Source organism: Temnothorax longispinosus, chromosome 5 (genome assembly GCF_030848805.1).
Source record: "Temnothorax longispinosus isolate EJ_2023e chromosome 5, Tlon_JGU_v1, whole genome shotgun sequence".
Classification (NCBI taxonomy): Eukaryota; Metazoa; Arthropoda; class Insecta; order Hymenoptera; family Formicidae; genus Temnothorax; species Temnothorax longispinosus.
In genome coordinates, this window is record NC_092362.1 from 21,984,673 (window position 1) to 22,009,814 (window position 25,142).

Here is a 25,142-nt window from a genome sequence, read left to right on the forward strand (position 1 = left end):
AAACTGACTTACAACTGCTTAATGTCTGTTCACGTTTTCGTTTGGCTCAAAAAACAACTTGTGGCACCATCTAACGTGAAGTCTTATATCTTTGAAGTTTTTCTTTTTTTCTATTGGGTATTCGTCCTTATAAGGGCACGATATTTTAATATTTATATATTTACTATACCATTTTTTAAATAACGACTTCCGGATTGAAATCACTGCAAGCCAAATTGTGTATAATCGACTCTCTTCTTCTTGTCTTTTTCCATAAATTTTTAATTTCTCGTGAAAATTTAAAAAAATTATTTGATTTTGTTAATTTCTTTTTCTTTTTTAAATAAATATTTGTGAAATAACTATTAAAATTCTCTTTACTAAATTCTTTTCAATTTATGTTTTTCTTCCATATTAATGATAGATTAAAGAATTGGTATTTTCTAACATTTCTATTTTGCGCATGTGCTAGAATGAGAGTGGGGAAACCTTAAAAAGAATACTTCTCTACGATGACACAACAGAATTGAGAAACTTCTAGATCAGAACGCTTACAATTGAAATGTGACTATTCATTTATCCGATGTCAAATGTCCTTTAATAAAAGTGGAATTAATTGTTTACAACAAACATCGCCGCTAATATTTATCAAAATAAATTGTTTTTCTGTGTTTGTTCGTGTTTAGTTGTTTTTAATCAAAATTCTATTTTTTCTTTTATTGTGACACGTACTTAATCCTAATGCTGAAATGTTGCACGATGCTGCTCGAATAAACATTGGTAAGCAAGAACACGCTATTTGCCGTTTATTTATTTAAACTGCTTAGAGCGAGATGTCGGACCATCATTTATTTATTTATGATCTTTACAAGCCCGTCTCTTGCGTAATGTGTTGAAATGCACAAGGATGCTTCTTGAAATTATTTTATGGAGGGTAATTTGGGAAGGGACTTTAGGGTAGATATATCGTCTTCTTTATCTTTTTACATACTTGGTAATTACGTGAAAAACTCAATTCTTGTAACGGCAGATGCAAAATGTTTCATTACGAGTAAAAAATTCCATAAAAATATTGAGTAAATATATATTCAATCCTTTAGTCTTAAACTGAGAAAACAAATGTTTATACAAATTATATTCTCGATAAATATTAAGTTTATTATAATATATAAAAAGTATAAAAAAACATGACGATAAATACAACTTTGTAAAAAATTTTTAGCAATATTCATGAAACAAAGGATAGTTAACATTAAGTTATCAAAAGAATATCTATTTTTCAATGTTTAAAATTTTTATACTTAAACTTTTATACTCGTTAGTCGAATTAGTACGACACCCTTCACGGAATGAGGGAGGTTCCAGGTTCGAATCCTGGCTGAGGTAATATTTTTCGCAATAAATTCTTTACAGTTTTTAGATAATTAAATCGAGTCGATTTAATTCCGGGGAGGGAAGGGTTTTAATTCCAACAATAACTGTGTTTCAAGTCCGACAAATAATCGGCGCGTAGTTAAATAAGTTGGAAAAATATGTACACAGAAATTAATATAAGGCTGTCAAAGATCTAAGCTTGGACCGTATGGCATTTGATTCTAATTTGATTGTATATCGTAACTCGTAACCGTCCTATTTCTCTTATTATCCTTTATACTTGTTTTAAAAATTTATCTGATCTATAGGTATATATTGTTTTTATAGTTTCATGGTAAACTTCAATTTCTTTTCAGGAAATACTTATACAAACAATTCGATATTTTCTCGTTTTGTTTTAACATGGTAGTCTAAGTTTTTTTTTATATCAACGCAATTATTTCGCAAAAACAAGAGAAAAAAGTTCTCCGTTTTGGTCATACAACGATAAACATACATCAAAATGATAAATATATCTGATAAAGAAACATATCAAATATTCTCTGCAAATTCTAAATTGCGAATTCCGAGAATCTGCTGCTTCTTTTATCCACAAGTTGGACAATTTTACAAGTCATTTCTTATTTGCCCTTATGTATATGAAAGCTGTTTCTTCAAAAGTTGTTTTTCTTCGTAACTTTACACATAGTGGATCCCCATTAAATTTATCTTTTGTCCATTCCTCTCTCTTCCTCTACGTGCGGTTGCATTCTTGCATGCTTATACTATTCAGTAAAAATAAATATCTCAAAGAATCAAGAAGCGGTAACAAAAGACTCACCAGAGAAAAAGTGCATACCTAAAAGAATACACCGAGAAAATACGATAGAAACTTACAATTGTGACAAGCGTGTCCTTAAATGTCATCGTTTTCACGTATGTGCTTTTTCCCTCTACCTGATTTTCATTCTGCCTATATTCAAAAACCTTTACTATTGAAGAACATTGACCTCCTATGACCTTGACAATATACCTACTGTCAAAATTATCCCTTCCGATAGGAAAAGATTTATAAAATTATATGACGAAATCTCTGGATGAAATTTGGAATGCTGCAATTATGTCTCAATATTTATAACAATATTTGTAGAAATTTAGAGCTTTTATGAAATATTGATGATAAATATTTGTACAATTTATTTTTGAACAGTATTTCAGCAAAGCAACAGCGTTATGACGAATCATCTTAGCAAAATATTTGCAAAATTTTTGATCAGAATTTGAGTAACCTACAAAAGTTTTAACCATTGGTCAATTTTTATTAAAAAGTTATTAACAAAAAAGTTTAAAATATAACATTTGTCCTAAGTACTGAAAGACATAAAAGACTAATATATGTATGGGGAAATAACACCTACATATATGAGTGGAGAAAGAACTCCACCCCTCCCCCAGCACCCACATCCCAAAAAATATAACCCAAATTTAACCTATATTATTGTAACAATAACTTTTTAGCAACTCTTATGAGAGTCATTTCTTAACATAAAATTGTTCCACATGGGTTTCCAACTTTCCACGCAAAATGAGGTCCATCCCACCCCACCCCCTGCTTACAGAGCGAAACAAGATCTATCATTATAGGGTACCACATGGGTTTCCAACTTTCCACGCAAAGCAAGGTTTACCCCATCCCGCCACCTGCAAATAAATCAATGCCCTAAATTATTTTCTGATTCAATTCGAATTCAACTCCGTCATAAGAAAAATACATAGCTATTGAATTGCGGCCATTTTTTTGAAAAACTTTTTTGTTATCAAAAATAAGTTGCAGAAAAATCTAAGCGAGAAATTAAGTGTTCATGTATCTTAAAATTCCTTTTACATAATATATAAAATTACTCTTTCTCAACTTTTTACACTTTTTGCAAAATAAAAGACGAAATAGTTTTTGGGAAGTGTACATATCTTTCCTAATAGCTGTAAGATATTTTCTTCTCTATTGGATGTAAATTGCAACGTTAATATTACAACGCAACGTTAATATTACCGTAGCCCAGTCACGCAACATAGATCGCACTACTGCAAACTCTTCAAATTACAGCGGGGTGTCGAGATGGAATACGTTTCGGCGATTGCATCCATGCCCCCGGGTGCCGCTGAATAATGTTCGTGGCCTAAGCCAGTATAAAATCATCCAATTAACCATTTATTGCCCATTTTTGGCTAAGCTGGGAGATGTTCTCATAAATGTAGAGATTTTTTGTTCTCATCATGAATTTTTTAGACCAGTAATAAAAGTTTAAAATTTTTAAGGAAGGAGATGCAAATATACAATTTTTGTAAAATTGCACTAGTCTGCTATGAGTATCTCGGGATACTTGAATTTCTTAAGACTTCAAAATTTTTATAAAATACAGATCGTTATCGTGCTATGGTTTATTGCAAACTAATTTCAGGTAAACTTTTTAGCTGGACGTCAGTTTATTGAAACCACATGTAGAATACTATGCGAAGAAGTATTGATTCAAAATCAATATCTCCTATATAAACAAGCTTCACAATTTAATGATAATAATAATAAAAATTTTGAACTTATTAAAAATAAAAATTAAAAAATAAAATTTTTTATTTTTGTCTTGCTTTCTACTTCCATTTTTTAGAACATAATCATACACATACGCATATACAAATATACAATATTGCTATCACATTGCTATATTGTCAGTAATACCAACTATCGAAATCACCAGCTGCGCGACGGGCGGAAATAGCTTATACCGCTCGCAACACATTGCCCTAAATGATATTTCTGCTGACGTTGTATTAAACTTGTCGCCGCTTAATTACATCTAGATAAATTATAAATTAACGGCACACACATCCGCCTCGTTACTACGATTGCCGATGTGATCGGAACCGTGCGATTTCCAGTCGGTCGGAGTTGCGCGTATGCGTCGCGCGCGCAGCGTTTAATTTGAGGTGTAATCGCTAATAACGTCAAGGTACAAAGACAATAGAACGGTGAAAAGGGAACAAATGGATGTGGCAGAGAAGTAGGGCGCGGAAAAAGCAAGGCGGAAGAAGAACTCGGCACGAGTATCGCGTCAAAGTCGAGCAGTAATAATGGACTATTCTCTCCCTCCGTTTTCCCTTAAACTCCCCTTTCTGGAAAGTTGCAACATGTGGTTACCGGCGCGCGAGGCACCCTTCTGCATCCGTCGGATTGCTTTTCCAAGGGCGCTTCTTTAAGCTGATTTATTTTTGTTATACTGATATTGTGACGCGACGTAACACGGATATTTGCTTAGCAAAAATTTGTTAATATTATGATTAATTAATGCTAATTATCTCCTTTTAAGACGTTATAGCTCGTAGTTAACTGTGACATGACGCCCGGTGCGTGATGTAACGTACGTGTATGCTCCTTTTTTCCGGTGTCTTCGCCAGATGCGCACGTGCACATGCACGCTGTATTTTACGTCATACAAATAAACGCGATACAATGATGAGTCTAAGGGATGATTGGCAGAATAAAAAGAGAGAACGGAGGGAGAGAAGTCACGCAACGAGCACAAATGTGTCTACGTGATGCACAACCCCTGTCCATGGATTATCGTGATCAGATCGCACACTCTTTCGTGGAAAACAGGATCATGCAAGCCGCAAAGTAAAATTTCAGTTGTGACAGTTGCTGTACAAAAGCAAAACGTGACCATGAAAAGGGAGTGGTGTATCGAAACGAGACAGTAATGCATGACGTGATGCATCATTCGTATGAAATTTCTTCTCTTAGAATCTTCCACGTTCATTCCATTTATAAAACGTGCATTTATATATAATATGAAGTTTTATAAAAATTGTGTTTATGATACCTATATATGCAATGTATATGATGTTATGAAATATCACCTAAAATTAAAAAGCAAGTTCGGCACATAAACATTGAGAAAGGAGAGATATTGTAGGACTCTAAAGGGATGATTTCACTGTAATAGTTATTTGTGTAACAAGTGCGGGAAGTTGAGAATTGGACGAGTGCGGAGTGGACGCACGAGCCGAAGACGAGTGCAATCACCCGCACGAGTGTCCAATTCTCAACCCACACGTGTTACACACCCTATTTTATATTACAAAGTGCGTGGAAAGTGGCCTATTGCGTGCGCGCAATCTGTGCGACGGATGGCCAATTCCGCACGCGCGAGAGATTTCTCACTCGAAGCCGTGCGGGAATATCTCATTCCCGCACGGGTTCGAGTGGGGAATTTCTCGCGTGGAAAATTGGCTATTTGTCGCACAGATGGCGCGCGCGGAATGGGCCACTTTCCACGCACGTGTGATATAAGAATACTTTTTATACCTTTAATATTTTACGAAATCAAAATTATAAATTTAATATCTATATATAAATATATTCAATTTATAAATATTTTATAAAGTTTTGGGTATAGTTATGCAATTGTGTTATTACAGCAAAATTATTAAATATTAACTTATATACCTTCGACAGGATACAAGATAAAAAATACGGAACTAAAACATTCTGTTCAATGTAAAGGAGGTGGTAGGGAGGGTTATTTGTCTATATTAATAATTTTCTAAGCTAGTTAATCATAAAGTATAAACCTGTATTTTACGGTGCTTAGTAAGAAAGTGAAACAAGTTTCACCCGGTAAATACCAACGGTAACATTTGCAGGCAGCAAATGTATAGATACCAACGTCAGCGATAACGTTCGGTGCCGATATGTCAGCAACGACGAAAGTCGTTTCTCCACGCTCTCGGACACGTGTATTTAATTTAATTGATCCATAATTACACCTACCGATAAGACTCGCCCTAGATGCCTCGGGCGTTTTTCCGTGAATTTCGTGCAACTTGATTAAACGAAGCTACGTATTGCATGGCAGCCGATAAGTTATATGCTTAGTGGGGATTAGAACTTCGGAAGTTTCGAGAGAACACATTAATGCCGTTATTAGAATTTCTAACTTAAGAGAATTCTAAAGTGTACATATATATACAATACATTATAATATTACTAGATATATATTTTATAAATTTTGTCTCACTCCTTTTCTCCTAATTGAATTTACAGAACAGCAAACTTTGGCATTATTCCATTTAATATTGTCATTAAACGAAAGTAAACTTATAAAGGTGCAAAATTGAGATGCGCAAAATAATCTTCTGACAATCGTGTCAGGTGTATACGCGGCAATTTTACGACAGCATTGCGGTCGCAAAGTGGCCGAGAAAAATTGCGAACAACGGTGATTTGTCGCGAGATGAGAAAAAAACAGAAATCTCTCTCTCATTAAACCAACGACGCGATGAACCGATGTGAGAGAGGCATTTAGTCACATTAGCGCCGCTATGAAATCGCCACTCGCGCCATGCCATGGACCGGCGTCACAATCAGTTGCGATCGGCGCAACGGTCCAATGCGTTCGCGCCCGCGCCGTCCTTAATTACAATCGCAAATGAGACGGGGAACGGATAATTGCCGGGCATGTCGCAAGTCGCCACAATGTTGTCCAGCGGGTATGTCCCCCGCACTCCCCCCCCCCCTCCGGCTAAAACGATCCTACACGTAAGGAATATTATGTATGTGCAACTGGAAAGTGCATTCCGACAGGGACTTCGGTGTTTTATTGGACCATGGTGGTGATAATTTAATTGAATCCGATGACACAATTAATTAATGTATCAGTCTTTATAACGCGTACAAATGTGTTTCGCTGAATATAAACGTTATATACAAATTTTATTCATCGCGATGTAAGAATGTTATGTTAAATTTAACTAGAGTTTATACATAAAGAAAAATTTATATTATTATATTTTTATAATATGTTTTATGAGTAATATATTAACAACTTACGTATAAAGTTTATTATAAGTAATATAACTTCCAAACTGTAAAACTGTATTCTTGTACTTATAATTAACTGTTTATATATGTATAATTAAATGTATTTAATTATAATATAAATTATGTATAATAAAATTAACCCTGGCATATGACTTCGTTTTTTAATTGACTACATGCGGCATGACATTTTTGTTGATACGAATAATGCGAGAATATTTTCTCGCAGTTTTTGTTATTTTTGTATGAAACAAGATCCGTTGACATTTACCGCGATATTCCGGTAAACTTCCAACTTAAGAAATCATCTGTACGTTTTATATTAAGAAACTCAGACTCTTCTTTTAGCAATATGTTATTAATAACTTGCCTCTGCGCGCACGCGCGTGTCCCCCCCCCCCCCTCGATAAGATACATGGGATCATTTTGCAAATAATATAATAATGTATTTTCCTCTCGCGCGACATTATTGAAAAATAAAAATAATATTGCCGGCCTACATATGGCGCAAATACCCAAGGTCGATTGAACCTGACCGTTAATTTCCGCCTTTAATGGCTACAAAATGCGTCACATGGAAAGAGTATTAAAATCGACAAACGTAGATTCTTTTATTATCGCGCTTTATTACCATTTATGCGTGCTGCGATCGCTTACACGGAAAGTACATTCCCACGGCTACAGCCCATCGATCAATGCGTCTACAACGGACACTTTGCGGTGCTGACTTCCGCGTTTAACTAGCATCTATATTTAGACATTTACCACGACGCCGCGACGGTGAGATTTCACTCGTAAACCGCCATAAAATAATACACTGTAATTAGACACGCAGCAATCGCGCAGAGGTTTCACTCGTAACATTGCGTCTCAATATTTGTGCACTATTGCCCTCGATATATACTCGAGCTCCGCAACTCATTCCACTAAAACCTTCGGTCCCGTTATATACCTTCTTTATTATTATCGTTATTACTTATATTTGGATACGACCAGATTGGATAAAATTTCCGATATTTTCACGTCGTCGCGCGTACAATTTCTAATTAATCTCGGCTGCTTTGTGCTTTAGAACGCCGATGTTCGATCGATAGCGTTGTAATGGATTTCTGTTAGCGCTTTCCGTCGCCATACAATTGCACTTGCATTTAGCATCTGTCGACGTTTCTATGGGATGAATGCATACTATCGTCTATGAAACATATTTGCAAAATTCTTAAAAAATATATTTGCTCGACCACACAGCTATTGCAAAATTAGATAAAAGATATGATGACAATTGTAACAAAATAACTTAAAACCTAAAATACATTGCAAAATATGTTACCATTTAATTTGTTATTATAATTTGTTTGCAGTGTGATTGCTATTATATATACCAATACACACTATTATTTAAGTGAATGTACATCATGTTTTATTTTCATTTTTCTCCAACAATAAAGAGACTAAATAATAAAAATAATAAACCGATTGTTTTATTTCCCGCTTTGCTATAAGAGAAATATGACTAACTATTATTTAGAAAGACAATTCAATTATATATTACCCTTTATATTATAAATTAAATAATTATTTGTTCGTTAATGAAAATATATCACACGTGCACATCATATTTTAGATAATTACTTTCTGTTAGTAACTGTTTAAAAGACTATTATTTCAATCTTACATAATAAGAACGTAGACACTAAAAGTTTCAAGATTATTCTGTAATTACAAATATTTATTACGATAAATAAGAAATCCATTAGTTGCGCTTGAAATAAATTTCAACGTGCAATGCGATTAGTCGTCAACACTTAATTGAAACGTGTGAACGACTAATTGTTCGTCTATGTATTTCTGTTGACACCTTTCTTTAGAATGGAGTCGCTTCTACAGACAATATGTGTATTTGTACTTTCGCCAATTCGCAAAAGTTTCACTTGTTTGACTGGTATAAATAATTTCTGTATTTTTTCTTGCGCATTATTGGTTTTGCATAAAAAAACAACTGTGCATTGATTTACTCTTACGTATCAGGAAATACCAATTGATACTTTCTAAGAAATCTTTGTAATTAGTTCATAAAATTAAATTTAATTAACGTATTCAGTATGAAAGTATATATAATGAAATGTCGGGATTCATCGTGAAATTTATATGATAATGTATCACGAAATTTTTGCATAATGCTGTGACAAGCATACGACTTTTTATGCAAGACATAATTCACATATATTTAAATAATACATACATACATGCACCTCGTGTATAAAATAGAATATCGCGTAATTTCAACCAGAAATTATTTTACAATGAGATTTATTCAGCTTTATATTCTGATAAATATACTTATTATTTATACGATTGCTTCCAAGATATCGAAGAAATATTATTTTAATTCTGAATTAAAAAAATTACTCAGCCTTACCGCGCATAACATTACGCTTCCTTAGCTACGCGTGACATCTAAACTTCAATAGCAAAGTGTGACGAGACTTTATATATTTATGTTTTTTGCCCAGTGTTTACAAAATCGCGCTATCTTATTTATTACGTAATGCCGTATCGTAAGTCGACACCTTCCGGTGAGCTGAAACTAGAAAAAACCGTGCTGTCAGCATGAAGATGCGCAGAAATAATCCAACGGATATCACAGCACGCTCAGTATCTACCATCGTGTATCGTAAAGAGTTACACGCACATATATGGTCTAAGACCATCCGAGAGTCACGATTTCCGGGAATAACAAAGGACTAAGGTATCTATATATCCTCGGTCACTTTGAAACAAGGTTTCTGGAGAGAGGAGCCGAAACTAGAGCGAAGGGAAACGAAGATAGAGAAAAAGAGGGCGAGAGATAGAGCGAGAAGGAAGAAACGAGGTTGGGCAGAGCCCGCGTAATGAGTATAATCAAAATGGTTTAGTCGAGAAAGAGAGAAAGAGAGTGAAAGAGGAGAGCCAGCCCGCGAGCTATACCTTACCAGTGTACACGACCATGCATTTGAATTTGAATTTCAAGCCAACTTTGCCATAATGTTCATTGGTCACGAAGGAGCCATCTGGTGGACGACCAAATTACGGGTTACTATCCATTCTTTTCCTACTCGTCTCTAGCTGCATTATTGTTCCAATAGAATCACGCTTTCGTCTAGTCCTCTTTATGTGTGTACGCCGGTCGGTGGGTAAGATATCGCGAGTCCGTGAACGTCCTCATCGCAGATGTTTTGCCAACGTCTGTTTTGATAATCTTTTTGCTCCAGGTATCGGCAGACTTCCTCCTCGGCGTGTGCAGACTGATGCTGGCGGCGCGGCGTCCTGCTTGACCTTCCGTCAACCCTTCAGGACCCGAGGCCACCAATTCAAGGATACCAAATTTACTTTAGACTTAAATAGATAGATAGAAGATATATTTTTGATATAAATTTTACTTTCGGTAGGTACATCTTTGTGGTACTGCATCCGTCACACGTCGATAGATGCTGTTATTAAATTTGATGCACACTATTTTGATGCATATACCCCTATTCTTATCACCTTACGCATAACTCACATATCTCCATATTTTTATATTTAGCGTATTTAATCTCTATGTTAAAGAGAACGAAAGAAACAAATTGCCCTTTTACGTTGGTAAGTTGGCAACAGTAAAATATTCGCAGCCTGAATTACCTGGGACAAATTTTTAACGTTTAAATGTCAAGTCAGTTTGAATAATGTGTTTTGAATAATACTTATAGAAATGGTTTCGGATATTTCATAAAGTTCCCCAAAGTGTGAAACGACGCAGGTAGGTAAATTTCTTAGCATTAAGAAAACCATTTCGAAGTAATCTGGGAATTCAATACATCACTTTTACGATATTTTCTTGCCGGTTCCCGACTGTACCGATCCTTTGAAATATTATTTTCTAACCTTCGGTTAAACTCACTTTTCATCTCTTTCTAACTGCCCTCTTAGAACAGTTAAGGCGAAGCTGTTCGGAAACACGTTAACAAGAATACAAGACAGAAGCTAAAATTATCTAATACATTGATACCTCAATGAGATTTAATACTTACAACTTACATAACTTTGCTAAACTTTTGCCCCGACAAAACCGCGATCTCTATTGTAATATACATATATATAAATTGTTAGTGTTGTGTAACGTTTAAATTTATTCATCATCTATATACCGATTTACTTTAAGCAACACTAATTGTAAGCTCCTCTTTTATTTTCATATTATTAATTTTTGTTTTACAATATGTCTAAAAGTGGTCCAAAATAAAACGTCTACACTATTAAATTCGTAATGTAAAATTATATTCCATTTGAGTCATTTTTAACCCTTCCTATGTATCGTACTCCCAGATTACTTCGAAATTGTTTTCTTGCCGAACAATTTACCTTTCCTTTACCCGGCGTCACACTGCTCTCTAGTCCCAGGCTTTAGTCCCACAAAATTTATAAAATAGCCGAAACTATTTCTAAAAGTACTAGCCACTGCTCTTACCCAATATGTTGTTAATTTACTTAAACTAATGGAGTTAAAATAATACTATGCTTTGTGTTAAAATAATAAGTTTTGACACACATGGTAGTTAAAAATAACAAAATGTTATTTAACTCAAGATATTGGTTTAAATTTTATCCCTTAATATTTAATAGTGCATAAGATGCCTCAAAGACGTCATAAATCAGGTCATAAGATCTTAAAGACGTTATAATATATAATATATATCTAATGATAGTTTTATAAAACGTCTTTTTAGACTTCATAATATTCTCTAGGGTTATTATTAAATAAAATTAATTATCAAATTTATGACAATGCAGAGAGAATATTTACACAATTACAGTTATAAATATTGAATTTGTGATATTAATTACTTTATTTTAATTAAAGTTGAAAAGTTCATTTATTGATGAGAATATCAAACGCATAGTGACACAGCATTGAATGATTTAATTACGTCTCGTACTATTTCATATAATGACACATATAATCAAAATATCCATATTAATTAACAACAGATATTAAAATTTTATTATATTGCTGTGCTTGTTTATTATTTGTTTCAATATGATACCAGTCAGTAAATAATATAACAATAGTAATATTAAATTTTGGTTACACACATAGGATATTTAATATCCTTTAAATAAAACATCATATAAAGGCGTAAAATTAAGACTCATCAGATGTGGCAGCATGACATTCATTAAGATTCATAACTTAAAAAATCGCCCAAACAGGAAGACAGGCAAAAAAGTATCGGCAAGAACGTTGTAACGTTCCTTTATTAATAAGCACTAATCCATAGCACGATGTCGAAAGAATACATTTCTTTGGGGGTCGACGTTATAGTTTACGCTTTGTAAATTTAAAAGTAAAGTCTTTAAGCTTTTCCAAATCAGTGGTGCATGTTTCATGTTGATCACCCTTTCTGTACCCTTATTGTATGCACGTAATCCCTTAAGTCGCATTTGCAGTTTTCAGCTGTTACTACAACAACTATGTATCGTCTCTCAAACATTGCAGACCCAATGCTTTAGAAAATCACCCCTGATTAGGATCGTTTCTTTCTGATTACATCACGTCGCTATGTACGTGGCGATCCTTTATTGTCCGCTTGAACGTACATGTGTATAACACGAAATTTCTTTCATGTCGCGATTTAACGACAGAATGACGTGATCTGTGTTTCCGCCTATTAATTTTTCTAAGACGATGGTCTTTCGCAGGTACTACGATATTTTCCCTTCGTATATAAGAAGGGAAACGAGGCAATGTAATTCGAGCGAGCGGCTCTGCAGAGCCCTCATGCTCTCTAAATACTTAATAACGCCCGACAAACCCTTATAACATCGTGTTTCCTGTTACGGATTAAGACGTTAGGCATGTCGGGAAAAAAAGAGAAAGTATAAGTATTCGTCTTGTCGAACGTCTCTTCACGCTTTACCAGTGTGTTCAGTAAGTACGCAGTGGATGATGCAACAGTAAACGATTTAACGTATGGCACTGCCAAATATCTAGCATTTAATCTAAAGGCATTCGTTCTAGACAATACAATAAATGTAAGAGCAAATTTTATTGATATATTTATGTAATTAAAAAAAGAAAGAACAAATTCGAATTAAAACTGTAGGTAGATAAAGTTGCAAATAATCTATAATAATCTAAATTATTGTAAATCTGTTAAATAAAATTTGATATGTGATGAGATCTATATATAAATGCAATTCTTTTTAGATATATCGACTGTAATGCAAAAATGTTTAGGTCCCATTAATCAACAACTTACATATTTCGCTTTCGCTAGACGTCGCGATACCTTATTTTTAGCTTTTTACTGGCTTATCCTCATCAAATCGGATCATATAAATGATCAACCGATCACATATGCAAAGAGCACAAGTCAACGAAAAAAAACGTATATGTATGATGTTTATATGATAATTATTTTTTTTTGTTTTTCAAGTTTTTATACATCTTATTAAATTCCTATAATCTACAGGTAACGAGCAAGGAGCACAATCTCGAGGAACGACCGTCGTTTACGGTGAATATTTTAATCGCATTGCCTGTTGGTCCGATACTCCTAGGACTATCATGTATCCCATCCGGACTGACCGCATTCTCATCCGCGTGACGTCAGCATCGAAAAGAATCTTTTTACCGCGCGCGTAGAGGAAGCTCATGAATTTGCGCCCGGCTACATGTCGGCGCGACGGCCTTAAAAATTCCCGATGTTCGTTTATGGCCGGCTAATTAGATTTTTATCTTCATTAACGGCCCATCCGGCAAATCCAGTCCCGTGAATCGCCGCGATTCACGCGTCGCTCGCGCCTATATGTGTACCGGCGATCTCTGGCGATCGACCCGCGTTTAACGCGTGACGAGTATACGTGTCCGCCGAAACCGTTCGGCCTTGAAACGCGATCGAGCACGAAGTGTAATATCACACGCTGGGTTTCCATTTTAGAGAAAAGGTTACGATTACGTCGCGGTCTCTGTCTCCGTTTCTTTTTATTGTCCATCGTGTGCTTGGCTTATTCGCTCGCCGTAACAGCATTTGTCAACGCATATATAAAATAAGGATGCGCATGAAATGCCGCATTCCACGTATTTCAGCGCAGAATATTTCGTATATATTTCGCGATTAATATCCCTCAGGACTATAAACACAAACGGACGGCAAATGAGAACCAGTTGTCCCCCTCTCGTTTCGCCGCGGTCACTTCGTTTCAAATCTTGGTTAATGCGATCGAAGCGAGCAAGAAGAGCGAGAGAGAAAAATAAGTAGGCACGCGAAATATTTTATGACTATTTTAAAAAAATCCAATTTTCGATCGTTTCGTTTATATCGATCATGTAATTTATGTCGCGCGGCGCAATGTGTTAAAATTTTATGCGTAGTATATACTTCGCAACTAATTCGCATCAAAAACGTAGATCGTATTTTACCATTGAGAGTTACAAGCAAATTATATTTTATAAGAGGACAGGATATATTGCAGACATGTTAATTCACTTCGACATATTTTATGCCAGTTGACACAATTCTCTGTGTTTAGCTATTTTCGGCAAAAGACCAAATGTCAGACAACTATCCACTTAATTTGCAAACTTTTATAAAACTTTTATAAACTTTTATAATGAATTTATCTGTGAACAAAATTGTAATTATTAATCGATAAAAACTCTTGTGCTCTTCAAATTTTATTCATTTTTGTTGACAAATTTTAGCAAGCGGGATTATAACATCAGTGATATAACATGATCGTATACCGATAATTCGACAATAATAATTTTAAAGATTTAATTCCATAATTCTGCGTTATTTCTAATGCAATAGTGTGATAATAATAATTTATTGAAAATATATGTACACAGTTGAAGTTAATATTGCATCGACCTTAAAACATTGTTCAATATTGTAAAAAAAAAATCAAAAAGATCAGACGTAAAGTTTCTTGTCGTATAATCGTACAATATCTCGCGGGCATTCTCACGGACCAGTCGATATCGCGTAAATCACCCGCGAAAACATCCATAAAACGTTGAATCTCTCTTCCGTACGCCACATTGCGTATATACGAGCATCTAAACGGGATGGAACTTGCGAGACGATTCTGCGGTCATACGAAGGTGCGGCCGCCTGGTTTTACGACTTTCGTTTAATTTCTGCACGCGTTTTACTAGCAAGGGATCCAATACGACGTCGTGGCCGTCGCCGAAGGGAGCCTAAAGACAAGTCAAGGAGTTTTTCAAAATTTTGAAATCCGATTAAGTTTCGCGTCTAGCGTACCTTGTAACTTTTATTACGGTTCATGGAAAGCTAAAAACCGGAGTATTTTATTATCGGCTAAAAATAAATTCTTATAAATAAGAATATGTAAAATCCAACGTAGGTAACTGAAAGAGATACGCAATGTATGAACTCTCAATTCAGATAACTGAAGATTCTATGTACATATACATACACAAAATGTATTTATATAGAGAATAAGTATATATATACCAACTGGGTATTTGTATAATTTATTAAGATGTGTTAAAAATTAATTTCAAAAGAGATATGTGTCACAATTTAAACTTATGGCAATAATTTTATTTAAAAAAATTTGTTCTTTTATTTGTCTTCATCTAATTCTGTAATTAATATAGTTTCTCTTGGTCTTTAATCTCTAAGTTAAAGAATGACATGTACTTCAACTTAGGAATGAAAATCTAGTTTTGCTTTATCCTGTTTCCCATTCAAATATTACCGTAGCGTAAGCCTTTTTTTACAAGACTACGATATTTGAGATAGAGGCACCCTCATCACACGCTTCCATCATTCCATCTGACTTTCTTTCAACGTCAACGTCTGCTCTGTCCAAACGAGTACATTACAAGATCGGCGCAAACGACTCCAAAACTGTCACGTCGCCTGAGTAAGGGGATTAAGATGAGGAGGGAAGGGACGGAGGGGGCAGGTGCGTCGTGAAACGTTCTTAAGTTATTCATGAATTCGTTTAATCGGTTTCTGCGCATACTGGGCTATCTCGTTTTCTAAGTTTTTATCGCGCGGTCAGGCCGGTAATCAATGTTAATTCGTAGAAAACCATACCGGTAACAAGGACCATAAATTCTTTATTAGCCGGGAGCACTGAGATCTTCTTTTTTCATTACTGTCTCTTCCTTACTCTCGCTACGATTCCTACGTTCCCTGCCTCGTGAGTGCTCGCGATGCTGGAGAACGAAGACACGGTGTCTCCGAGTAACTTGAGATTTATACGATGGATTCCGCAATGTATCGTACAGGTTTATCTGTATTACGGATTTTCGAGGCGTGGATATACAAGCTGTATATCTTCCGAGGTAAAATTGATTCGCGCCGTGAAATTATGACCGCCTAAATTTTTCATAAATATTGCAACGATGTTGGCATTTTGCTTATCCAATACCCAATATCAGGTATAAAATATAATTTTTGATAATCTTTCGTATTATTTTTTTTTAGCAAATCTAAGCGGATGTGACTACAACTGATTTACAGCGATTATTAGAATTATCTGATTATAAATTTTTTTAAGCAATTAAGACTTTTTAAACTCCAACTCACATTTATTACCTAGAAATTATAATGTATATTCCTTGCGATTCAGCGACTTTCTGCTTCGAAAAAGATTTGAAACAGCCTGCGGTTTCTTTATTACAGTGCGTCTCCTCGAGATCACGAGAATTGTGACAGTGGAAGAAAGCCAGGTCACTCGTGGAAAAATCAGTTTATTGTCCGTTATCGCGATTTAATAAATTTAAATTAATCGCTGTAGGACAGGGTAAATATTTTCCATAAATTCCAAAATATTTTTAGCACAGAAGCACAAAAATAATTTTATCTAATTATTCATTAATTCTAATTATTCAATAATAAATTCCTGATGATAAAAAACATTTTCTTGGAAAATAAGATAGAACCTAATCGAATTTCCAACTTGGACGCGATTACTACAATGCTATTTATAAGATAGATGGCAGAGAAAAGACAATGAGGCGGTCCACGCCTCATTGTACTTTTCCTCCTGATCGTTAGACTAGTGATCAGGAAAGCAACTGCACCGGGAGGAAACCGAACGATAATCGAGACCGAAGGAGCCAAATTCGATTCGTCGGCATTTGGCCGAATTCCATTAATTCCGGCGAGAACTTGGTACCGGTTTTCGAAGCAAACCTCTGTGTGGGTCGGACGCGACGGGGCGAGCTTGCGAGTGCAATCTGCCATCTGAAACGGCTCGAAGGGGCGAGTCCGCCCGCTCTTGTCCTGACCTACGCCAATATCCCGCTAAGATGCGATACAGGGGTTATACATGGGAATACTCGACCCGCAATGGATGAGAGGGCGTCATCCGAGGCGTCATCGGGTCGGTGTTTTTATTCCGATATGTGCGCGCGTTATTGTACGCGTCTTCTTCTTTTTGAACCACCATGTGAATGTGTTCTTTTTTTACAGGTACACACTTGCGTATGTTAAAATACATTTATTCGTGTAAGTACGAACCTCGCGTCGTATTTTTCTCTCGGGAAAAGTCCACGAATCTTGACAAGCAGCCATTCGGCCTCAATTGCAATCGAGATTGGGATGCCTCGCTGCAGTGGCTTCAATCTCTGGCACCGATATCTGAAACGCGCGCGACAGAGTACCTGTTGTTATCGATAACGATCACTGATTAAGAATATTCAGGAGAATTCGATTATAATCTATGCGACAAATTACATATGCATATTTATTATGTACACACTAATATATATGCAATAATGACAAACAAAGACCCATAAACTAATTTATATTTTTTTATTATTATATTAAAACATATTAACAACGTGACAATACATTGAGCGGATCTACCATATTTCTACATTAACGATTAATGTTCAGTAATGCTTTTATTAGTACATACTTTTCTTGGCTATATTTAAAAAAATTAAATTTTTGCAAATCTATCAAAATTAGAATTCAATGAATCAAATATAATGAATGTCGCAAAATTATGTACAAACAAAAGACCATGAAACAATCCTTCCCTTTACCCAAAAACTCAGCAAGTTGGTGCAGTTAGTAAAAAAGAAGCGAAAATGGAAGGCCATCAACAATTAATCACAGAGCCTTCATGCCCTAATTTACCAACGCAGCTTGTTTCCTGGAAAGGGATATCTATCCACTTGACAGCCTTCTGCGTGCAAAGTGCAGCTGCGACGCAGGGCTAGTATGCTCCACCCATAATTGTTAATTATTCGCCGGGTTCCTGTATGCACGAGGAAGGTAAAGGATCGCGATAGTGCAAGGAAGATAGGGCGCTGTCTGTGCCCGAAATTGGTTGGTGACTAGCCGACGATACGAATAGCTTGCGAGCAATTTGGCGGCCTATAACGAAGGGCCTGCGAAAACAAAGGCTCGTCGTCGTTCCAATTGTTGCATTATTCATGCGTTTCTAGCAAGAAGCGGTCGTAAGCCAGCCCTCGAGACTTTTACTCTCTTCCATTGCCTTTCGGGAAGCCACCGCCTCGCGCCTTCCTCCTTGATTCCACACACCGCCCCTCGAAATCCATTTTGTTCCCCTTGAGCGTCTTAGACGCAACATTAGTGTGCCGCCGGGAGTGTGTAATGCGGCCCGAGCAACCTCGATTACTGAGAAATCAGAGGATTCTCGCTAATGCAACTCTGTTTAGGAACCTGAGAGATCAGCAGGATCTCAGAATGTTAATGATGATCTATAATTCTTCAAATAAATATTCGACTAAGTTTGTTGTGAAATAACATAAATTTTTGAAAACGGCACATAACATTGTATAGGCACAAAGCTAAATAGTCAGCCATATCGTCACGTCAGCTGTGTAGGAAAATCTATACAAGAAAATCAATACTACTAAAGAAGTTGTCAATTGGACAAGTCCAAACGAGGTCAGTGGTAATCAATGGACGTATTGCGAATAGTTCGAACAATTTATCGTGTTGATAACATAGACAGACGCAACTTTTGATCTTATTGTATCTGATTAAAAAATTATTAAAGTATACTGTTGAAATATTCTTTTTTGTTTCATGCATCATAAATAAGTGTCACGAACGTAACATAGGTATGATAGAGACAATGATATAAAAAAGACACACAGACTGCGTAAGAAAAACGCCGTGTCTCCTACAGGACGAATTGTAATAGCATAAATATGCTTCCTGGGATATCCTTTCTTTTTTTCTTAACACGGAACATTAAACAGTTGGAAACATTTTTCATAGAATTCAATGGAATTCTGTATCTTTCGTACAAATTATCTTAAAGAGGCACCGAAGAGACCCTGGGGGGGGGGCAGGGTACCAAATCAGAAAGCAGAGTTCTTTAGCATGTGTTGTACAGTTAATAAATTACTTTAAAATTTTAACTTGGTATAAAATAAAAATACACATTTTAAACAATAAATTAAAAACAGTTAATCTTATACTTATTGTTAGTTAGTACAGACCGACGCAGGTCAAAAAACTCCATCTCAATAATTCATGTCCTTTCGTCCACCAAGTGGCACGTTCAAATGATCTGACGCACTTTCGACGTATGTTCAATATAGTTATTTGTGTAACAAGTGCGGGAAGTTGAGAATTAAAGAATTGTCTAATTCTCAACCCGCACGTGTTACACACCCTATTTTATATTACAAAGTGCGTGGAAAGTGGCCCATTGCGCACGCGCCATCTGTGCGACGGATGGCCGATTCCGCACGCGCGAGATTTCTCAGTCGAAACCGTGCACTGCGTGCGGGAATATCTCATTCCTGCACGGGTTCGAGTGAAAAATTTCTCCACTTTCCACGCACGTGTGATATAAATTTCGTTTTCTCAAATTGAACTAAAACTCTAGAAATATATTCTTAAATAGTTGAATTTTCAGATAAAATATTTAAAAAATCAATTTTTTCAGGACTCGTACCCTATACATGTCCCTAGTGCGTTCCCTTAATAAAGTATAATAATAATGTTCGATTCGACTTAGGTTACCCTATTATCATTCCTAAATGACTTCGAAGATCTTTCATCCTTAATGTTACTCGTATTCTTAGTCGGCGAGTAAATCAGACAGGGGGGCGATCGATCGAGATATATTCTATGATAAAATATTCATTTAAAATATGATAGGAAGGGTTTATTTTATCGTCGTAATTGACGCAATTTTTGGACTGGTCATCCGAATACCCGGATACTTGCCGCGTAAGGAATATCAATACTGCGAAAACGCGCGGTGAAGTGTAAGCACCAGCGAGAAGGTCGTTGCCGCTACTTAGCGTTCATACGTAAATACCTATAAATTATTGAGAAAACGACCGCACCACAGCGCAATGACCTACCAACGCGGCTACGTATGTTCATTGCTCCGCGTATTGCCCGCCAGAAAGATCGCAGTAAACTTGTCAACATTGATACAATCAGTTTCCTTAACAAATCATAAACGCCAACATCGCTGCACGCCAAATACTAATCTATTTTCGCGCGGAAACGAAATATACATTAACAGATCATTATTTGCGTTTATTCTTAGGTATCTGGGCACTTTCTTTCTTCTTATCATTTATTAATAAAGAATCTTGTTTTTGTATGTATTATCAAATAACGTATTATAATTGAATTAGCTAGTATTTTCATATATTTAATTTTATTACAGTCACATACAAGTTAAATTTAGAATTTTATTATCACACAATTATCTCTGTTAATTAATTAAAATTAAAAACTTTCCAGTCAAACAACCGATTGAAGTACCTAATCTCTATTTATTTATCATTTTTGTTTCTATGTTCTATAACTTCTATATACATATATATGAAATATTAATAAAATGTATGTTTTATAAAAGGTAATAGAAAATATCCTAAGATTTCGTGAAAGATTTTAACTAACAGATTCCGCATATTTTTAGAATATTCGTTCTAAGAGTGGTAGGGTGAACTCGGGTAACATGGTCATACAGGAAAGATGACCAACCTATGTTCTTTCAATCTAGCTCGCCATGAAACATCGAATGAACATGGGTTGGCCATCTTTCCTGTACAGGCCATCTTACCTGAGTTTATTTAAACAAGGAATCAAAGAATTCAAATCTAAATGAATAAGACCAAAAAATTCTCATTCATTCATTCCAAAATCCTTACTTCCATATTTGTTAGTTTCAAAATACCAAGAAACATGTTCATGCCAATGTTGTGTCAGGTACCTATCTGAATTTAAAATTTCTAAAGGGTCCAAGTACAGATAACTATTCATACCAAATGAAAAAGTGGTAGAAAAAAGGTTCAGAGCAAATGTCAGTTTTCCTAAATCCTTTGTCATTAGTTATAAATCCTGAATACCTGAGGATATATAGAGTGTAACATAAATGTGAACCGTAACTTTAAGAGCATATTCTCATCAAAATAAGCAAAAAACTTCATATATAATATACAAATATATGTCCAAAAATACGTCGTTTTCACGGTACGTTGTTTTTAGTAAAAGACAAATTTTAGTAGATATTTTAGACAATTTTAAACAATTTTAGACAAGTTTTAGTAGACAAATTGTCTACTTCCGACTTAACAACATTAATGTTCTTCGTTAGTGCATTGAAAACAGGTTCAATGAAATACGTAATACACCGAGTGTTTGTGAAAGAGTGAAAAGACAGGTGAAGTAGTGTATTTCGGCTGAGAGCAACATTTGTTTTAAGATTTATTTTATTTCAATTTTATTTTCTACTGTTTTATATTGATGGAAATAAAATAATACATTTCGATGAGTAGAATACACCTCTGAAGTAGTGGCCCACATTTATGTTACACCCTATACATATAGAGTACATAGGTAGGATACAAACTGGTACTACAACATAGTATGTCTTTCGCCTTTCTTCTCTCATTCCCTTCTCAATCTACCATTCTCCTCACACTCTATCCTACTTATTTTTATACCTGCTCAGCATCGGGCAAAGTCGGAGATATACATTAAATAATCCCGAACGGGCGTTCTCATCAGGATCTCTACGACGCGAAATAATATTCAACCATCTGGCAGGATATACTGCGATATTTTACATAAGAATCCCGGACTAGCTTTATCTTTATGGTCTTTAGTCGCGACTGCCGTGCTAACCGCAAGACTTGGGAGATCTTGAAATTGTATAGGTTTATGATTCGTTAAATTCTCCGGGTTTTCTTAAAAATTTTAACGTTTTGCGAGAAAAACTTTAAAAAATTTTTAAGAAAGTTCTATGATTTTATAAAATGCTAAGATAGTAAGGATTTTTTAAATTCTCTCGTTGAAAATTTGCAAACAAGTCTAAATTTTGAAAATAATATAGTAAAAGTAATTTTCTTAATAAGTAAGTAACTCACATACTAAATTCACAAGTTGTTTTGCAATATATGTTTTACAAGTTTTTACAATTTGTCAAAAAGATTCTAAGATCTTATAGAAAGTAGAAAATCCAAAAATTTCTTATTTCTTTGAATAGATAATTCACTAAAATCTCTATAAATATTGTATACATAATTATATAAAAATTATATTTAACAAAATATTATTTTAAAATCTTAGTCACGTTGGATATGATTATGCAATATAATAATATATTTAATTATATAACTATAACTACGGAATCTCTTAGCGTGCAATATAAAAAAATATTATGCAAACAATACGGCAAAAAATCGACAGTTTTTTGATTTATAATCTGGTAACTAGTAAACAGAAATCTTCCCAATAAAACGTGACGCTGTTATTTACAACTATTACCTTATCTTCGGCGTACGGGTCGCACGCATCTGGACAGGAAATTATTATGAGCACTTAAAGGACGTAGAGATGCAGTAAAAAGTTTCTTCGTTAAAATTAGTATGCATATATGTATAACCGGCTTGTAATACGCACAAGCGTTCATTGAATTGCAAAGTGGTATCCAAATTATAACCCCAAAAATCATTGCTTACATTTTTATCCATAATTGCTATTGGGCATGATAAAGGCATAAATTTAAAAATTTATTTATTGATTTAGTCAGAAATTAAATAATACGTTGATAATATATTTTGTCATCAGTTTGATAATATTTTATTTAAACAAGAATTTTATGAAATAAATATAAATAGATATTATTATATTTATTATAATTATTGTACACTTATCGTACTCCTTACATAAATTTTTTTATAAATTCATATTTATGACACAGTAATTAAATTTTAGATTAAATAACTGATGAGAAAAAGAGAGGTGAGAAAGAAAAAAGAGAAGAAAGAGAGAAACTAAATATTTTACGTTGCTGCATACAGAAAATTCTTCTGCATGATTTTAATTCTTTACATGTAATTTCGAGATAAATGCATCATCAAAAGAGACTTGGCATATTCATTTCCCGAATAATGCGATTCATACGGGGAGAGAAATATATACAGGTATTTTATACGAGTCGTTACTATCAGAGACTCTTAATCGACCTGTAATGCCACGTGCCTCAGAGATAACGAGAACAGCAGTTCAGCCAACGTGCGCGAGGTGCGTTTAATCCTCTTAGAGAGCGGGTAAAGATGCAAAGAGCGTCTGATCGCCTGCGGAAGTGGAGAAAGAAGAACGTTATACGAACTTCCGTGGTATTAACTCATTACGTAACACGCTTTGCCCGCGAACAAGACAACTCCGAGCAGTTAACGACCGAGCTAACGACCCCGACGCACCTTGCACCCCTGTCTGCTTATCGCGCCACGAAACCGCCTCATCTCGCTGTCGAGGTAAAGCGCTTCCATCAAGCTAAGCCACGATCGCGCCACCTCCTCCTCGCGTGCTTCACGCGACTCTTGTCCGCGAATACAATACTCGATCCTCCTCGTGAATCTTTCCAATTAAGCGGCAGGAGCCGATCAGGTGCATGAAGGCATATGAGGGTGCACGCTTCGCTCGTGCTCGTGCTCGTGCGCGTGTTTCCATCTACCTGGCCGAAAGACATGACGCGATTATGTGCAAAGAGAGGTCCTAAAGCCCTAAGAAATATTCTCGTGCTGTTCTCCTCTCTTCCGCCCTTTGCTCCACTTTATTCCTTTTTGGCTCGTATCGTTCAATGTGTTTTCTCTCTCATCGTTCACCTTGCGCGTCCTCTCTAATGCAATCCAGCGACACTCGCGTCACGGTATTCCAAGAAGAATAATAATTCTGCAATTTCGGAGGCACGCGGCCCACCAAAAGCTTTTTCTCGCAGAGCTAATTCCGCAGGTGTACCGGACGAGACTGCAGAAGCCGCCGCCACCGTCGTTATCCTCGACGGCAGAGCGACGACGTTTTACGCGAGGCTTAAAACGGCCTCTCGTCAGTTTTTTGTTCGAGGTAGCGTTGGCTACAAATTGTTCAACACGATATTCAAGTAATACAATGTCGACGGACAGTTTTGGGAAACTATTTTACATTAGAATTGAGAAGAAGTTGAATTTGGAAAGTGAAATAAAAATGGCAATAATGGAATTACATATGCTCATTACATCACATTACTTGTTGAGTGTTCCTATCAAAGTAGTGCATCCATTTAATAAGATGATAATTATAACTTAAAGACATATATATGTACTTGAAGACAAATTTCAATGTAATATACTAATTAATTATAAATAAAAAAAAACTACAATTTTCTATATTATTACATTACTTAATCCCATCACTAACCGGCCAGAATAACGAATGGTGCAGCGCGTGCACGATGCACGTATTTGAATTTTGGATAGTAAAAAGGAAAGGGACGCTCTAAAACGTATACAAATAAAGAATGGAAAAGAATGCATTGTAACAATATATTTAAGTGCGACTTCCCGTTTTGTCCCCTTGTGGACTCGGTTCTAAAGATTTCAAAAGCTCCGAGTATAAAAATCCTAAATAACGTATCGCGTTTTTACTCCGCAAATAATGCTTCTTTTCAG

General features: G+C 35.4%; 1 protein-coding gene across 10 annotated transcripts in view; it reads right to left on the bottom strand.

Annotated features, from left to right (window-relative positions):
* Ca-beta (Calcium channel protein beta subunit) overlaps positions 1 to 25,142 on the bottom strand; it is a 97,536-nt gene that overhangs the window by 54,596 nt on the left and 17,798 nt on the right. For 2 of the 10 annotated variants that reach the window (XM_071778372.1, XM_071778369.1), the window contains exon 2: positions 17,722 to 17,841. The exons of the other annotated variants lie outside the window; for them this stretch is intronic. In XM_071778372.1, the coding sequence (XP_071634473.1) occupies positions 17,722 to 17,775 (54 nt within the window). In that variant the 5' untranslated portion in view covers positions 17,776 to 17,841. The remainder of the gene's footprint in view (positions 1 to 17,721; positions 17,842 to 25,142) is intronic. 10 annotated transcript variants of the gene reach the window in all.